This window comes from Coturnix japonica, chromosome 5 (assembly GCF_054131305.1).
Source record: "Coturnix japonica strain WE chromosome 5, WE-NBRP24, whole genome shotgun sequence".
In the NCBI taxonomy this organism is placed as follows: domain Eukaryota; kingdom Metazoa; phylum Chordata; class Aves; order Galliformes; family Phasianidae; genus Coturnix; species Coturnix japonica.
In genome coordinates this window covers 47,465,334-47,485,095 of record NC_140667.1, presented here as the reverse complement: position 1 = coordinate 47,485,095, position 19,762 = coordinate 47,465,334, and the positions used below count along the sequence as shown (strand labels likewise).

At 38.8% G+C, this 19,762-nt stretch overlaps 1 protein-coding gene across 4 annotated transcripts in view; it reads right to left on the bottom strand.

Annotated features, from left to right (window-relative positions):
* Positions 1 to 1,031: 1,031 nt before the first annotated feature.
* Positions 1,032 to 19,762, bottom strand: part of TECPR2 (tectonin beta-propeller repeat containing 2) — a 37,129-nt gene continuing 18,398 nt past the window's right edge. For all 4 annotated transcript variants that reach the window (XR_014946792.1, XM_015865432.3, XM_085549442.1 and 1 more), the window contains exons 15-20: positions 19,336 to 19,425; positions 18,322 to 18,555; positions 14,791 to 14,939; positions 4,213 to 4,354; positions 3,518 to 3,667; positions 1,032 to 3,267 (exon numbers count right to left, since the gene is read on the bottom strand). Coding sequence is in view for 3 of the 4 variants with exons in the window: in XM_015865432.3 (XP_015720918.3) it covers positions 3,113 to 3,267; positions 3,518 to 3,667; positions 4,213 to 4,354; positions 14,791 to 14,939; positions 18,322 to 18,555; positions 19,336 to 19,425 (920 nt within the window). In the remaining variant the exon portion in view is untranslated. The remainder of the gene's footprint in view (positions 3,268 to 3,517; positions 3,668 to 4,212; positions 4,355 to 14,790; positions 14,940 to 18,321; positions 18,556 to 19,335; positions 19,426 to 19,762) is intronic.

The window sequence follows — 19,762 nt, the reverse complement described above, 5'->3', positions numbered from 1 at the left end:
TAGATAAGCCAGAACGCCAAGCTAGTCTGAAATAAGCCAAGAGTGCCTTAGAGACACTTGAACACTCAGCTGTTGGGAAAGCAATGCAGGAGTCAGATTTGTGATCTTCTGACAGTCACACGACTGAGAGGAAGTTCTTGCACACTGCACCAAAGATGCTCTTTGCAGAGGTATAAACACTTCTTCCAAATTTTCTGTGCCTGTACAAAGAAACCCATCTTTAAATGATGGCATAAAGTCATAATTACATATTTTTATAGTCATTTTCTTAGCAGTAGCAGCATTTCCTAACAACACTACTATCTCACTTAAGCAATTAAAGTATTGTGACAACAATTTTTTAGTGCAAAAACTTGCTTTGTACCATTTAACATTATTTCATTCCACTTTTTATTGCTGTAACACAGAAAAACAAGTTATTTACGTATCTACATGGGTGTTTCACACCAACTCACCTCGGGCATCTGAACTTCTGTGAGTGGTGACATAAGGATCACTGTTGTATAACAGAACAGGCTGATGCTGTGAGAAGACTAGAATTTCCCTGCAGGAACCAACAGAAGCAGATGAACCAGTTTGTCAAGATAAAAGCTATGATAGTTAGTAAATACACAGCCACCTGAATTTGAACAGGATTCTCATAGCTGGAAGCAGGAATAAGCCTCAGAATTGTCATTAAGCACAGCTACACCTTGTGAGAAGCTACGCAGGTCTTGGCTCTGCCAGAAAATAGCTCTCCACGTGGGAAGTGAAGGCAGTGGTGCTTTATATGCCTCAGGAGGGGTTACAGTTAAAGTATAGAATCACAGGAAGTGTTCAGGTAAGCACTGATATTTTAGAATGCAAATAAGGGTACGGTTACAGTACCAGGTACAGTCACCTGCTTTCTGCTTGAACATTTTGTTACCATTTTATCCTGGGTAATCGTAGGATACAGGTTTCATAAGTATGTCTTTCTTCTGTAGCAAGACACCTTCCAGACAAACAGAACTCTTTGTGAACCATACGACAGATGAGTCTTACCACAGTAGTTTATTTCTTAAAAATCTAGTTTATTGCACTTGTCTCAAAGCACAAACAAAACAAAAAAAACTAAATACAGAAAAAAAGGGGAAAAAATATAATAGTTTTAATAAAGCTACCCTAAAAAGTAGTCTGAAAAGAGCTCGACACCAATTTAATATTAACAACCATAGCAAGATACGGTATTATACAGAAAACAAACAACTAGCAAGCTCAAACCATTACTAAGATGACTTTGAATAACGTAACAGAAAAGTGTCACCATTAAGTAATGCCACTGTACTTAAGCACCTGGAGCTTGTCAAGGTGCAGAGAAGTACTCATATCCCTGCACCAAAGTGGCTGACACAGGAGCTGCCAAAATATACTTTTAAGGTGAATTTCAGCTTCTTTAGGGTCCTCAAGATACCAAGCTGTGCTTGCAGAAAACAGACTGGTTTACTTCATCAATCAATCCACTACAATCCACTGCCAGACAGGCTTTAAAAAAAAACCAACAAAACCTTCTGGAGTAATCACCATATATGGATATCAATAAGGCAAACATCTAATCTGTAAAAGGGAAATAAATCCTTCCTCCCTGTAAGACTGAAGGATCAGCCTGAGACCTGACAGCCAGTATCAGAAGCTGTACTAAAAAGAACAACACAATGTGACATAACTTGGTTCTCTCTCCACAGATGTACATTCTAACCTTGCACCACGTTTGTTCCAAGTTTAGTGCAGTACATGCACGACCTATCCTGAAAAAGAACAGAGGTTAAAAAGAAAACATCCTTCTCCGTATGTGTTAAGTTCTTGAAACAGAAACATCCCCACAATTTAACACCCGGCCTTTTTCTGAAGCTGGCTCATTTACAGTATTGGTTAGCAGCTGCTTAAACATTCTGATGATTTATATGCTTAGAACAAACACAAAATAACTCTTCCACCTACGTACTGAACTCAGGTTCTCTCATCTATAGTTCTATTGCTTAAAAAAGATGAGGTATCTTTCAAGGAAGATTTAAAGAAAAATAAACTGCAATGACTAACTCAGGTTACTTCCCAGTTCACTACATACCTCTGCTGCAACATCTGTAAGCATAAGACACTTCAAAATTTAGCTAACATAGCTAAAAGTTACAATATTGTTAAGTATTTTCTCACAATATCACAATTTTAATGGGATATACAGGTAATTCTATCAATTACCGTTTTACTTTTAATACATCTGTGTTTGGTACTCAGAACAATTTGAGTCCAAATGTTAAAGCACTGGCTGGAGGCACAAACGTAGCACAACAGGTAACATAAAAGCTGCTTCGTACATTCCTACTTTGTACTACAAACCCAACATGCAACTTCCTTCTTCTCCAGAGTGGGACTTACCCCTCAAAAACTGTCAGCTCCCTGATGGCTGCGTGAAATGGGGGAAAGTTCCCTTGATATGATGTGCAATCCAAACTTCCCATGCTAGAAACAAAATTTCTAGATGTTGAATGTTAGTATAGGCTTGCAGATATTTATATGGAAATGGACCAAACTAAGCTCGTTTCAACACCAGTGCCGTGAAATCAGGATGTTCTAAAATCTCTCTAAGAAATTCCTTCTTCTATTTTCCTCCATGCTGCAAAGGAAAAGTCATTCTAAACATACACAATAGTTGAAGAGCATTTCTATCGGTTTGGAGTTCCACATAAAAGAAGAAATTGAGAAATATTTAATGTTTCTGATGTAGAGAAATATTTAATGCAACAGAATTTCCTCTCAAAGTACACGCATATTAGTGTGCATGCTATTGTGAAATAGTCACTTTCATTGCTAATCAGATTTAAGTTAAAGAGTTATGTTTCCAAAGGAGCTGCTACAGTAGTACAATATAACAACTGCAGTATGCCACACCTAAAGAGTCTCCCAAGGGATACTGGAACAAACATCAGAACTCACAACTTAGAGGCTATTTAACAGGTCAGTTTTTTAATACAAAAGTGCTAATATCTCACAAGGTCCAGTATGAGTGGCTTTTACATCCAACATTCTGTACATACATTACAGCAGTTCTGTACGCCCTTCTATTTTTCTCACTGCTTCACAAGCTTGAGGAACTTCATATCACTTCCCATTCATCTTCAAAATCATCAGGGTGAAGCAGAACAGAAGTATCATTTTTCTGCTGGTTATGGGAATGGCTAAAGGTCTTAGTGAGGCGCTGGAGAAGGGATCCTGAAGTACTGATCGCCCACAATTCATCCAGAGGGGTGACTGCAAAGCATAAATCAAATGCTTCATAATAAAAGTAGAATGGCCCAATTGTAAACATTAGATTTAATAACATTTGGATTTACTTATTTATTTTTTAATTGTACCTAGGGAAGATTTCTACTGATGTGATAAAAGCACCTTGATGCCAGGCCACAAAACTCTCCCTGCTTATGGTCAGCTTGAGCACCATCAATCGGAAATCAAAGCAGACATCACAATGTTTTTAAAGTATCACACAGAACCAACTTGCCTGTTAAACGTGTAACGTTTCCAGGAATCTTCTTCCAGTAATCACCTGCTGGATTCTTGTCAGTAATACCATATCGACGAGCTACATCTCCATTTGGACAGCGTGCCCAAACAGTCCTTGTACTTATAGCCAGCTCACATGCCTGCAAACCTAAAGATAATTGGGCACGAAGAGGCATGAGAAAGGAGCAACTAAAACTTAATTCTACTTAAAGACAAGGTAAAAATATAATTACTTAAATAAGAATGCATCCAGCACACAGGATTAACAGAAGGATGTGCAAAATAGCATTAAGTTTCTGTTAGCCACATCCAGATGGGAACTCCATGTTGTATCACTTTCCAGTACAAAACTTCCCAAAGCACAGTGGTTTCCTATGGCTTAGGAACACTGTTTTAAACCTAACTGAAAGGTACATGGGGCATTTTATAGTCCAGTGGCAACAGCCTGAAATAACACACGATAGGTTCCTCTTCGGTTAACTATATAATGTGTCAAAGTACAATCAAGATCTTATTTAAAAGATAATCCTTATCAAACACTTCACAGAAGTTTCTATAAATAAACATACTTGATTGCTGAGAAATTGCTACCCATTGCTACCAAAATTAAAACAACATGGAAAAAAAACACAGTGAGAAAACAGCAGAAAGCACAAGGAATTCATGCCCTAGGTTTTGAGTTGTTTGTTTTACCTGGTACATGTTCCCAGTCGGTGCCTACAGGCATTTCCTCTGTAATTCCTACTCGTACGTGGACGTTCCATTTGCTGTCGATGGCCCACAACATCTGATCATTTGGACTGGAATGAATGCTGACCAAGTTGATTCCTACTGGCTACAAAAATCAAATGCAGCATTTAAATTTTGGACCGCTATATATAATAGACACTTGATACCCACAGAAGTATACAACATTTGTAAAATATTCACCAGAGACTAAAGATATGAAGAAATTTGACCTTTTGTCATTGTACAAATAACCATTTTTTACAAAATTTTTCAAAATTATCTTCCTAAATAGAGAAGAAACATGAGTGAATGGTCAGATAATATGGCCAGAGATATGATTTAGCAGAGGGTTGTTAGTTAGGGCACTATGGTTAGGCTGAGGTTAGACTTGATGATCTTTGAGGTCTTTTCCAATCTGAGTAATTCTATGATTCTATGAAGTTAATGATACTTCTATATGATGTTCAGCATCTGAATCTAATGATATTAGTCTTTCCTCAAACACTTATCCCAATCATGCACTATCAATTCAAGTCACAGAATTATAGAATGGGTTGGGTTGAATGGAACCTTGAGGACCACCAGGTTCCAACTCCCTCGCGGAAGGGAGAACTCTTCCACCAAACTGCAGAAAGAATTATATTTTACTATTAAATTCCTGAAAGTTTTCCTAACATAACTAAATATCTCTTGTATTCTACATATATATAATCCACACATCTCTAAGGTCTGAATGGCTCATCTTAGCAATGACACAGTGAACTGCCTTCTTCCCCATATGTCATTTTATACGAATACAGCTGTGGAGTTCACTGCAGCCCACTGCAGTACTGGAGCAACCTCACCTGTAGAATACCTGCACCATTATCAACTGGCAAGCCCAAGAATGGAAAGACACACTGTTTCCATTCTCCTTTCTATTTGCTCTGATGGAAATTTGCCTTAACTACTGGCAAAAATGAGTTTTACTGACCACAGAATTTTACAAACAACATAACGACGATGATAATGTCATGGCTGATATATTAAGCTAACAGGTTTATTGAAAGCAAATATCCCTTTGGTGTTGGGGAGAGAAGAGAAAGCCACACGCGTCAAATAAAATGCAGATAAGGATGTTTCTCCTCATTCTCTAACAGAAGTTTCACCAAAGACAACAGTAAGATGCCCTGAAATATGTCATCATCCGACAGAAGCACTACATTTCTCACAGTAACCTCACAGGCCTAAGCTCAATAGCCATCGTGACAAACCTAAAAGCAAGCAGCTCTTTGTATGAATCATAATCTCTGTGCTGATATGAACACACAACCCAACGCCAGATGGACCTTCTGTGTACATAACAGCTACCTGCTTTGTTTTCACTTTTGAAGTTGTGCTGCTTAACATGAGTCTGATCCAGTTATAACCAAGTTTGACTTGAAACTCCAAACCAATCCTGTCTGCTTAGGTTGTAAGACCTTTGACGGACTGTCTTCTCTTGTTTGTGCTCTCATCGGGTATTCGCACGTGTTGGAAGCATGGAGCTGGTAGAGACTTGAAGAAATGTTTGCATCCCTGGTCACAGTAAATTGAAAAAGGCTGCAAGTTGAACACTTACAGGAAATTGCTATTTTTATTGAATAGCATTGGATACATAGAGTATATATGTATCTAGTTACTTTCAAGTTGTTATTCTCTCATGTTACAAATAAACTAGTGGCTTGACAAAACAAACAAAAAACCAGCAAAAAATAAACAAAAAAAACAGCCTCCAACAGCATTGCCAGCCCTCCCCTCCATCTCCATATGCTGGACATTGAGGTAAGGGAAAGAAAAAAAAATAAAATACCCCATGGAATATGTCCCGTCCTGCTGCCTCTACACTTGCACTCATCCTCACACCTGGCCTCCTTACTCCTTTCCTCCCTCTTTTCTATTTCATCTCTTCCTATGATTAATTTGATTCTGACTCCTTACTTCAGCCTGCTCATGTCCCCATATCATTGCCATGCAGCGCAGTTCACCACAGTGCTGTTTCCAGCTTCATCACATCCATTTCTGTGTTTCTGTTGTTGTGGTCCCTGGTTTCAAGGGAGCTGTGTGATTAATAACAGCTTGTGCAGACTGACTTACTACACACAAACTGCGAAGAGCAGCCTGGTGTGACCCTTGTTACTGATCTACTGGGATTTGTGCATCTTGCTCTCCACTCTTCTATATCAAGATATCATTCCTCTCTTCTTCTATCATTCACCTCAAGGAGAATTCCCTTAGAAAAAAACAGGAGGAATATTTCCATCCAGAAAGACTTATTGAGTGCTTATACCTAACTTCTAAGCCTATGCATTACTAGAGAATTACAGGTAATGTAAGCTAGGTAAAGCAAATAATACGTCCCAATGGGGTTGCATGAAAGGTGTTGCACAACAGACAGCTAGATGGCTTCTGCTTCAACTGCAGGCTTAAGTGTAATCAAGCTACCTCCACCCAATCCTGCAGCACTGATGTATCTAAGAAACAAACGGAATCTATGGAGTCCTAAGTAAATCTACAAGCTTGGACAAATATTTTTGTCATTCTTTGGCTTTCTTTGAATAAACTCCTGTTTTCTTTGAGTTTTCCCATTCCTCTGGGTATTCTGCTTTTGGTTTATTTTCCTTTCTCTGCTTTTGGTTTCTTTTCCTTTCTCAAGCTACTTAGTTCCTTCTGACAAACTTGCATCAAGGAAACAATACTCCTATTCACTGTCATTACAAAAGATCCAGGCAAGACACTGATGGCAGCATCCAAAGCTATTAGAAGTCCCTACTCTAATGCAGCTTTCTGATGTGACATGGGTAGTAAAGAACAGAACCAACAGGACAGCTAATGATGTGGTGATACTCAGTAGCTCTGGGAACAGAGCAGTGACAGGACAACAGGAAACAGGGACAGACAATTCTTAGAGGTGTTAAAGACCTGATAGCTACACATCCTCCACAAACACACATCCTCCTGCCCTCTGGTCTTGCACCTTAGTTACAAGACCCTCAGTCTCTCTCCATCTTTTGCTAACAAAGATTTCCTAACACAGCATGTACTGCCACACAAGCCAACTATGCACTTTTTAGTACTTCAAGTTACACGCTAAGAGCTGTGAATATCTTAATTGTCTGCTATAAATAAGAACGAAAAATAGCCTGCTAGCACTCGAGAGTCTAATGACAAAACAGTGCTGACAAAATGAAGTAAACTTGAAGTTGTCTGTTAACCTTATAATTCTAAGCAAATCATTTCCATTCCTTCTTCAGACCACAGAGAAAACTTCAGTGCAAGCCCTCTGTTTAAATAGCAGTATCAAATAAAACCTAAAATAAAATAAAAACTAACGCAGTTTTCAGCCCTGAACTACTACTCAGAAGTCTTGTCTTGTTATTGCTTCAGTCACAGATGAACCCAAAACAGTTCCCTGTCAAGGAGAAAAGACCAAAAGTGCACGCATCACCAAAAAGGCATCAGAATACATTCCAAATCACTTTTCTGAGTTATAGACTACGTATCAGCAGGCCTCCACTATCTCTTTCCTGCTACAAATACCCAGGATGAGAAAGACTCAACATAACACTCTCAGCCTGTTTAAGTCCCCTTTCCCTCTTTATTTTTAAAATAATGGTTTAGTGGTTACAAGCAGCAAGGATGCTCTACTCAAATTCAAAAGACAGAAAAGCCTTCAGATGACCCAGGCCAGGATGAAAGTGTATCACATCTGAGATATTTCCCCCACTATCAAGCACTATCCGAAGATCAGACTAATATGACTATTTTGGTGGCTAACAGACATCCAGACCTTATAAAGTAGCATGACAAAGAAAGAATACAACTTGGAGAGATTCTGTAATATAAACCTGACTACTGCACGTTATTTTCAGAGCTCCATTTGAATGGTGGTGAAAGTGTTTTACAACCACTAGATATCGAGAAAGCACGAGCAATGTGAGAACAGTACTGAACAGAATGGTTTGCATTCAGTCTTCAAGGAAAGCAGATTGCTAAATTAATTACCTCTTTTTTTTCCTCTGTAGAAAAGTTCAAGGCAGTATAAAAGAGCAGGAAAGATTACGAATCTATGTTTAGTCTTCCTGGAAGCCACATGTTTTTCAGTAACGCTGCCATAGAATTGTCAGAGATTATTTATTGACTGGAAAACTAGAGCATTATTTTCCTCAGAAGCCTTACAACAAGCAGCATGACTCCTTCCCCCACTTTTAGCCTTTGGTGAGTAAACAAAACAGTCTTAGCTCCATACCTCCAGTTAATGGCTAGCGCTACCAAGAAGAAAGGGCAAAAAGGCACAGAGTCTGTTTTCATGACCTTTGTCAACTTTAAGTTTTTATCCCAACTCTCAGAAATACGCAAAAGACTACAGCAACACATGGCATCAGTTCCTAGAAAAGGTCACACCAAACCCATTCAACACACTAAAGCTCTAGCAGGTCCATAACATACTTTCAGGATTCTTAGCACAACAGCTGCTCCTTACAGGCAGTGAAAATATTATTAATGCAAAGCACTACAGCACTAGCTAAAAGAAATACAGGCAGACTGCAAGAGCTCAGCTTTGAGGCTGTTAGTGGTACTGAGCAACTGAAAGTATGAAAAGGAAGGCTTTATCTCACTGTTTCTGTTTCAGTGCAACTTAAGTCTGGTCAAAGCACAAATTAAGATCTTATTTCAGAAGGATTTGGAAGTCGTCTGCTTGGTTTTCTGAGTGTGCCTCATTTTGTGTATCCTCTTTGTGAACCAAGGCTTCTGGTGCTGATAACAATTGCTATCGAATGTGACAGGCTACATGTGTGCTTTTCTGAACATGATGATAGCGATGCCTTAAAACAAATACCAGAAGGCTAAAACTCCAAAGCACTAAAATACAGTGAAATACATTGAGGACAGTTGCTTCTAACTTGGAATTAAACACTGAGTAAACACTGAGCAATGGACATGAAACAACTTTAGTAAAAAATGCTTAAAGTGCATTTCTGTAACCTTCAAGAAAGATGCACGTCTATGAAGAATAGTATATGCTTGAAGTTAAACACTGTGGCTTCCTAAATGAGCTAAGCAAATCACTCAGCAGCAAGTGCTTTGATCCCATATGCCTATTTGCAGCCCACCTCAATACAACTACTGTGACTGCTGCCAAATGCAGTTTTCCTTTACATCTTAAAAACAGTGGGGAGAGAATTTTCCTGGAGGACTGCTAATGACTTCAGGAGGCTTCACATGAGTAAACATGTACGGAACAACAGACCAGTCTTGTCTGTAGGTAACTAGAAGGTTTAATGTGTGTTTTACCTCTCAATCTAAATATAACTGGTCTAATGAAACATAGTTCTGTACATCTTAGCACCACACCAAAGCAGAATTCACAGCAGCGCACAAAGACATCTATAAAACAGTTAAGTAGAGCAAGCTATTCTGTGCTAGCAAAAACAATCTGGAAAGAACAGTCATGTGGACTATGCACCAGAAATAAGAGTTTTCCATGGCAAGTATTTTCAACACTAGTGTGGATGATTCTGAGGTACAAATGACAAAGCATTCCCAGCAAAAAAAATTCTTCACCCTCCAAATATCCAGTCCTTGCATAATTGTTTCAAACAACCCCTACTACAGTTCAGCTTTGATTTTGGCATCTACTTTAAAAAAATCCCATGCTCATCACTTCCTCCTGTGAAGCACCACTTAACAGGAACCGCACTGGAAAATGCAAATGCAAAGCAGGGTAAGAAAGTCTTCAGATTAGCACTGTCTGTTCTGTATGGCAAGCAGAGCTCAAAGATAGGAAGGGAAACAAAGATGCGACAACCATTTCTAACTGACATTTGTAAGGCACAACCACTCTCCTTATGCCGAACATAGATAATGAAAAATGAAGGGATCAAAAAGAAAGGAAGTCCACTATGCACTCAGTTTTGCACTCCGTCTGAGTGACAGAGAAATTCCTTAAATTTCAAACACCATCTCTAACTGACATCTGCTCCTTGGTTTCAAGGATTTCTGAATAACAGTGAAGGTGTGAACAACCCATAACTTAGTTTTGTTTCTTCTAGTGTGTGTGTATGGAAAAGGCAGAATTCATCCTGATCTCAGGGAGGCTGCCTTCTCTCAGCTGTGACGTCAAGCTTAAAACATAAGGACAATTAGTTGGTTGTTTATGGGAACAGCAGCAAAAGATTCGCTAACCTGAAATGTCTCTATTGCAAGAGTTCATTTCAAGGCAAACTGAGTTAAGCAGCACTCTTCTGCTGACCCTGGGGGCTACAAAGAACCAATAAAAGCTTTAGGCAGCAGTCAAGCAGTGAATGTCTTTTTAAATAGCTTCCTTCCACCATTTGGACAGATATTTAAACAAACCTATTGATTTAATAAAAGTGCTTCTATAATTTCATTTTCTATGAAATTTTGCTCATGGAAGCACAGAGTAGTAATTAAGCAAATTGCAATTAATAACATCTTATTTTTTGACTAAGATAGATTGTTCATAAGCAATAGATGACTGAAACTCATTACAAATATTTGTCCTCATCTTTGTATCCATTTGTTCTCTTAAAGTTCTACTTATCTGACAGAATCCTTAGCGTAAGTTTTAAAAAGGATTTCTCAAAATCAGATTTCTCTACAGCATCTTTTTCAGTATGTGCCCCAAATCAAACCCCAAACTCATTGAGAATTACTTCCAAAGGGATCTTCAACTTTTAATCTGTCAAATCAATGTTCCAGGTGAAAGTAATCTTTAACCTCTCATCAATTTGTACTCTACAAAGCCCAAGTTAGTCTTATTGACTGTATTAATTTCGCCTTTTTTAACTGTATCTTTAGATGACAAACTTAAGAAGCACTACATTTAATGAGTATCCATGCATCCACACACACACATACTCCATAATATCTACATTAATATTTACGCTGCTTGCTCATTCTTTGTACTTTATTATGTATTTATGTTACTAATTATGTATTTATGTAACAAAACATTAACATAAACCTAAATGCACGACATTTATAATATACCATATATCTGTATTATGACATTTATTTATACTAAATGCAATTACATTTAAAATTAATGCAGATAATACTTTTATACTGAATATTAAGAGTGGAATGAAAAACGTTTTCAATTTCCTAGACTAAAACCATTTCATCAAGGAGTTTTGATCTGCTTTGTCAATGCCTTTAAAGCTGCTTCTGAAAAGCAGCTTAACTACATAATTTTGACATTTAAACCACAGAAAAGAACGGATGTAGCACAGAAGACTATAAGACTATATAGCTTCTACTGTTTGTGGTATTGTAGTATTATCAATCACTTCTTTCTCTCACCCATAACTTTAGAAGACAGAGAGCAGAGAACACAATGCTGCTTTTCATCAAGAAATACTGCAGTCAGGATTTATGAAGGGAACAAAAAAGTGAGAACAGCTTCAGCCCAGATCTTGAATCACAGAGCAAAGACTGAACTGAAATTATATTCACTGTTTTTGCATAAAATCCAAACAGAGCTATTGCCCCTGAACACCTCTGTGAAGCTGTGCAATAGTAGATGCTGTGCAATTACAGCACTCCTCGAACAAGAACTGACACTGTACAAGCAGAGCCTGTAGCTGCTCACAAGTCATGAGATCTGGGATATGGCAAGTCATATTGGCTTTGACATTTAGTAGGAAATGAAATATCTGCAGTTGGTTTTAAATTATGTTATTTGAGAACGCTCCTGTACTCAAAGCAAGTGAAAGGCAATTTTCATTTCCTTCTTCCAGCAGAAAAATGGCTGAATCACTCACAAACACTTCTTACAATCCTTCTGCTGCTGTGAAGATAAAGTGATGCAACGTGAATTATGTCAAAGTCAATTAAGGAACAGACAGCAGCTACTAAGAAGCAAATATTCTTTGCTGAACAGTCCACTTCTCAGTCATTTGTTGTATATGTTATCCAAACACTGAGCTAGTATTTGGAGATAATTTTCAAGTTCACGTTCTCTTATTTTGCATTTAACCTTTCCTAAAGCACGGATGGTTGCTCCCTCGGTGCTTTAATGATTTGTTTCTATGTGCTGGAATTGTCTCAAAACAAGCATGTAATCCACAAGTGTTCATCTCTGCAAGCAATGTTTGAATATTTGCCCTTTTATATTGACTCATTAGAGTTTGCAATGTCAGGAATTGGCAAGATAACAGAAAGAGAATGACAGTGCTCCAGGTGGCAGGAGGTTATCATTTTAGAAGGCAACATCCAAAATGACTGCCCATCTTCCTCAGTAAGCTGTAAGAAATAACCTGATTTTCAACCTTTTCCAATTAAAGATGTTCTCCATAAGGAAGTCACTGCTAAAGCCAAAGCAAATCCCACCTTCTTGTAAATACTTTTGCTTGAGCAGTTTATTCAGCTTCTACAGAGGATTAGAGAATGAAGTCAGTACAGACAGAATAGTATCCCTGTTTTAAGGTTTCATGAAGTTATTTTCCTGGATAAACAAACCTTTGCCTCTCCGCAACTCAATTAAGTGGAATATGTTTCCCCCCTTTTTAAGAGTACTATGCTTAGCCGCTTCTTCCTGCTGCCCTGCACCCTCTTAACAAGCAAATAACAAACATCCATTCTCTGGCAGTTAAATCTATCCCTTGTTGTCTCACTCAAGTAATTTAATACTTATCAGCCTGTTCTGTTACTCTGCAAAACAAGATATCATTTCTCTAGGCTTGACTGACACATCCCCAACACAGGAGGACTGACCTAACCAGTGCTGTGCTGACTGATGAAATGCAAAGCTGCAGTTTCATTTCCCTGGCCACCTTTGCCACTATACTCCAAAGTTCACAGACGTAGCTTCTGCATATCTCCTAGCAGCCAAAGATATTGATGTTTAAAAAAAAAACAACAAAAAACTATTGCAACTACGCTGCCAGAGATTTTTATGTCTTAGTGTGAGCTTTTAAAAGTACCGCATATTTCAAAACCTTCAGAAGAAATTCTGTAACACTATAAAATGTAAATCGAATGTGCAAACACATCTAGTGCTACTATGCTAGATCAGCAGACAGTTCAGCTGATTCTGTGCCAAGGAGCAAAGAATGAAATGGGTACTCAGAGGTCAACTGTTACAGCAGTCCCAAACCATGATACAGAATTACACCCATTTCACAGCTTAACCTGCTAAGTATTTGAGCAGTGCTGAGGTTTAGGAAGAGATTAAGCAAGAAAACAGACACTGGAGAAAATTATTCTGTCCACTCTCTGTACTCAAAAAATATGGTCCTCAGATACTTTAGGAGACTTCTTTACACTCTGATTCTACCAGCTGGTTTATAGAAAGAATACCTTATTTGTATGTTCTGGGAACAAGGGAGGAGAACTGCAGTTGTACTGAACAGTTCTAACCACTGGGTGATAAGGAAAGTCCCCAGATCCAGGCACTGCACCCTGGCAAGCCTCCCAAATTCACAAGGATGAGAGGCAGTAATACCACGAGCAAAGCCTTCCCACACCCTCTGCTTAGTGATTCTTTCCAGTCTAGCCTCTTGGCAAGCAAACAAGAAGGTATTCAATATACACTTCAAGGTTGCGTTCTACTACATGTCTATAAAGCTGCTGTGTCATTACTGGAGTAATTTTTGGCTGAGAAAAATATTTCCACTTTTGGAAAAAAAGTTACCTGTAAGGATTAGATGCATTTGTGACAAGGCACAGAATCACAGAATCACAGAATTACCCGGGTTGGAAGGGACCTCAAGGATCATGTAGTTCCAACCCCCCTGCCTGGCAGGGCCACCAAACATACACATTTACTAGATCAGGTTGCCCAGGGCCCCGTCCAACCTGGTCTTGAACACCTCCAAGGACGGGGCATCCACAACCTCATTGGGCAGCCTGTTCCAGGACCTAACCACCCTTCTAGTAAAGAACTTTCCCCTAACATCCAACCTAAATCTTCCCTCCTTCAACTTAAAACCATTTCCCCTAGTCCTGCTATTGTCAGCCCTTTCGAAGAGTTTACTCCCCTCCTGGGAATAAGTTCGCTTCAGGTACTGAAAGGCTGCAATGAGGTCACCCCGCAACCTTCTCTTCTCCAGGCTGAACAAACCCAACTCCCTCAGCCTGTCCTCATAGGGGAGGTGCTCCAGCCCCCTGATCATCTTCGTGGCCCTCCTCTGGACCCTTTCCAAAATCTCCAAATCTTTTTTGTACTGAGGGCTCCACACCACAGTACTCCAGATGGGGCCTCACAAGAGCAGAGTAGAGAGGGACGATCACCTCCCTATCCCTGCTGACCACCCCTCTCCTGATGGAGCCCAGGATGAGGCAGCACATTCACAGTGCACTGTACAGGCTCTTCAACTGCAGGGTTGTTGGGTTTGGGTTTTTTTGTGAAGTAGATGTTGAAAATGAACATGTGGGACAAAGGTTTAAGATGCACAGTTAAAACCTGGCCTGACTGTTTTCCTTAAGCATCAACTTATTCCTTTTCAAAGACACAGAGCTAAACCATTGTATTACGAAGAATTAAAATCAACATTTTACCTGTATAGGTGGCTCAATCATTATCCATGCAGGAAGCATCAAACTCGGGTTAAGAGGTTGGGTTCCTACACGGAAATAAACACCACCACTGGTGTCACATGCCCAAACGTGCTGATTTCCACAGGCCAAGCTGACCAGCTTCACAGCTCCTAACAATGAAAAGACTGTTAGCAACCTGGCATTTTAATTTCACATTTAGTTAATAATGTGCACTTTCATTTCTACTGTATATAATGATTAAAACCAAGAGGTAGTATACATGAGGTATTTTTCTCTTAAATGTAAAAATAACTATTTAAAGTCACAAGATACTGCCACTTCTAAAGCACACTAAGAATATGCTATCAAAATAACTGAATTCAAGCAGAAGAAAAGTTCTGTAACAAACGTTATCAGTGCCTAGACAAACTCTCACATGACCTGATGTGAACTTCTCTCTGTATCTGGCCATGCCTATGTATTTTTCACAGTGTTTAGTTATACGTTTAGCAGTCAACATTCCTAATGCTACCAGTACTTAAAAAATACAAGAGCACATGGATTATACATCTCTGTGTTAACATACCAGTGTCACATTTGTAAATAAAGGAGCTGATTTTCAAATGGGTTTATATTTTCATGTACATATCTATTATTTATTACATCTATGTCAGAAGCACAGCAGTATTTTAACTCTGTGCAATTCAGCACAACGAAGACAAGGTTCCCAAATAAGTAAGTTTTGGAATTATTATTTTTCCCATCAGTCTTGTTACTAAAAGATGGTGAAGAGAACTGTCAGCTAAGGGCCAGCTGGAACTCTTTCACATTCATTTCAGAATAGCCATGTGATGTAATATACGTAACATTTATTTTTTTTTTCCTTCCAGCACTGGGACAACACAATGCCAAGTAATGGAAAACATGTTCTGCAGCAAGAGAGACTCGACCAGCGAAGATACACTACAGAAGGAATGCTCTGGTCACACTCCAGAAGACTAAAAATAGGCCTTGCTGGTTGACTGAACATGCCAGCACCGCTCGGGATATCCCATTCTTGGTAACAGTTTTCTATTTTGCGATGTGAATCTGGGAACAAATCCCTGTAAAGTACATCACTCGAGGAGAGGGTACAATTTTATCCCACAAGAAGGAGTTTAAAGCACTTACTCCTGCAGAAGGCAATTTTAAGGAAGGCTTGCTGGGGGAAGGAGAAGGCAACAAACAGGACTATACAGCTTCTACCCTTTAATTAACTGAAACTGTAAACATCTTTGCATCAACCAAAATTATTTAACTTTCTGAATCAAGGGGATTTGAATCATCTCACCCCTGAATTCCCTTTCATTTTCCAGCTTCCTATTAAGGAATGGCATATCATACAAAACCATACAGAAAAAGTTCTACTGCTTCAGATAAGAATATCCAGCACGACTTCCTGCTGCAGGCAGAGGCTTGACATTCAGCAGCAAAGTCAAGCTTTCATTTAAAACGTTATGATTCCTTGGAACAAAGTACAACTGCTGGTAATGGCTTTGCCACATGATGTCTCAGCTGTTGAAGTGTTCTGATCCAAACAAGCATCGCGGCACTCAGACACGGAATCACATATCACCTACTCGGCATAGCTGATTTATTTACGTCTACAGTACAATTTGATATTCAAAAATGCACTCGTTATGTAAATGTTTTGGGGTTTCTCTCTCTTCCCACTCACTGTTTTTACATTAGGAGATGGTCGTGCTAACCACGTTCATCCACTGTTTAGGAAAAAGTAGTGTGATTCAGAGATATTATTTATAATTGAGGCCTAAAGGTCATTCTGCTGTGTTTAGAAACCTTGATAGAGGAGCCCTAATCAAAATAATTTACTAGGTAGTACTCCCAGTACATAGCATGTAGGCAAGAGGAAGGTACTATCAACAGAATACTAATATTTGTGTGTAACTGATGGCAACACAATCACTTCCACAGAGAATTCTGAATTTCACTTTACAGCAACTTGCTCTGTTTTCCTCCAGTTTACAGTCCTAACGTTTCAGAAGTGAGAATAAAAACACATTTGAACAGTAGCAATAATTCTCTGGATATCTTCAGTCCTATTAGCGCAATACAAGTCTGAGATTATAACTGTGGCTATGCAGCAATGACCTACCACATGCAATTAACTGGGAAAAAAAAAAAACAGGAAATTTTCTTCATACTTAATTATTAACCCACAATGACAAGTCAGGCAAAGTACCTGAATTATTTCCTGGCCCCAGATTTCCACATTACCACCAGAGTGTGCCATGAAGCCATCAGGAACAGCTGAACGTGACTGCTGAACCCCAAAACTGCCGAAGTTAATACACCAGCTATTACAGCGCTAGCACTGATTGCCTTTGCAAATGTTTTGAGATTTGCAGACAACATCAAGGAGCTACTACTTCAGTTCTGCAGCTATTATCTTAACTCCTGGAAAGCAACAGTATCTTGAGGAAAATTTTAACCTCTACTGAACAAGATGAGAAGGACGGTACAGAGAAACCTGTATGTCAGCGGAGACAAAAGGCACTGAGTATTGTTTAAATTATAGTAAAATTAGAGACTTGGAACCCATTTGTCAGGTCTGGAGAACGTGTATTATGACTGGTAGATAAATTCCTTTCAGAAGTCGCTCATAGAAAAGTTTCATGTGAGGTATACAAGAGATAGAATTGCTTATGGGGACAATCACAAATACTGCCATTAAAAATGGAAAAAGCACAAAACAGCTGAAATTTCTTCCAGCACATGATCTCCCCTTCTTCTACATTCTCTTGAAATAGGAATGCAGGTTAGTGTAAAGAGAAGAAAGTATTCTAACAATCAGATTATCAAAGAAATAAATCCAATTAGAATACGACTGGTGAAGCTGGCAAGTGGCCAGACTACTCTTAACTCTGATACAAAGAGCCAGACTGTGAGGACATTTTGATGATCAAAATGTAGTCAGTCAATCTTGCTCCTATTCCTAACCAAATAAAAAGGGCAGTTGACCAGTAGCACATTCTGTCATTATGCTGAATCATGAGATCGCTATCAACTCTTAAACATAAGAGTGTCATCAGCTGTATCACCTATGAATGATGCAATCCTTACAACATAGTTTGAACCTTACCAAGATTCCAATGAAGCTTTGGTCACTGCTATGAATGCATTTATCTGCAAAATGCAGGGCCTTGACTACAGAACTGCCCAGGGCTGTGTTCTTATTATTACACTACTTATAGTAAAAGAAACAGGTAAAGATGCTGGTATATCTGCACAGCCTCATGTCAGGCTGAATGGTCTCAAACTGGCAAACTGTAAGTAGCACAAAAGCATAAGGAATGCCCTGCAAACAATGACCACTGTTTGAAAGCAGCCATTGGTTGGTTATCATGTTTTATGGTCCTCTGCTGCAAAGCAGTACTTTATCGTTTAATCCAATAAATGTAATATTCCAGATCAATAAAACAAAGACATACCTGAAAGAAAACACTGTCTTTTAAGAGTTAATAGATAGTCTATTCAATAAAAATGTCATACCTAGTTGAGAGAGATCCAGTTTTGTCCAGTGCATCCCTGTTGGACAGCTGGATGAAAGCGTTCTGATAAATATCTGTCCAAGACTATCCAAACCCCAAATGGCATCCTGGCAGGCAGAGTAGTGCACCATTTCAGTCTCTGGTGGCAGCTGCACCGTAGAAGGACGAAACTGAGGACTCTGATCACTGACACAAAACAGATCCTTGTTGCTTTGGCACAGCCACAAAAAGCTTCCTATGGTAAGGAGATTTCTGTTATTAAAATCATTCCTAATCTACTCTGAGAAAGCTAATTCTTCCCCTGAAAATGATCTGTACATTTGAAGACCAAAAAAAAGATCTTAATCTAAGACTTCCAAGTACAAATAAGCATCCTAAGTGCTTATTTAGGCACTGAAATACTCCCCCCCTTACATCAAGTAAGTTGCAAGTGATCTCACTTGAAAAACCTTCTCACGTGAAGAAACTAAAATGGAGAAGGCAGACATGAGAGTGCACTGTTTCCCCTTCATCTTTTTTTCCTTGCTTTCTTGATAATTGCTTTTGAAAAACCAGCATACCTTTCCAGTTCTACATTATACACATTTGCCAATAAAGTTAGTGTATTTAGTTGCAATTGTTAGCAATTGCATTACCCAACAGTGCAATTCTTTCATGCCAGTGCCACAGTTTTACCAATAATACGTGCAACTCTGCTGCAACAACTGCACCAATAGGAAAAGTAGTTGGCTAGCACAGACATTACAGCAAAGCATGCTCCAGGATTTCACATCACAAATTCTGGCATTGCATGCTGCAGCAATCTAGAAAGTTTCTGTTCCTAAAGGACTGCCCATTCTCTATAGGATGTCACTGTACCAAAGTCAGAATGATATGACTTTATCTCCACTAGTTTTTCAGATGTGTTTCCATCTTACTTCAAACATTTTAAATGATGTAACTCAGTATATTTAATTACACCATCAATCCCACTCTAAAGTTAGACCTTATAGGCCCGCACTGTTGATTCACTAACCTTCTTTAGATGAAGCTGGGGACGCCAACACAAAAACCCATTTTGTGGCTGAAGCAGTACCACGAGGCACAATAATATTCCAGTAAGTGCCTGAGAGGAACAAACAGTATCATTAGTATGAAAGTTAATTTTCTGTTAGAATCTAGACACACAGCTTTCTGCACCAGTCTTTCAGTAGCTGTTTTTTGGAAGGAAAATTGCCCCAACATATACATACACTTATTGCGTGCTCACACAGAATCTGGATTCAGGAAAAGAGAAAATTAATGGTCTTCAACAGGAGACCAAATGGATGATGACTTTAAATAGCCAGTAATATATGCCTATTTTTAATGTTTATCTACTTTAAAAGCGTACTAAATAAAAGTTCTATTTGGAAAAATATATCTAGAAAAATAAAGCAATTCTTCCATTATTGCTGTAACAC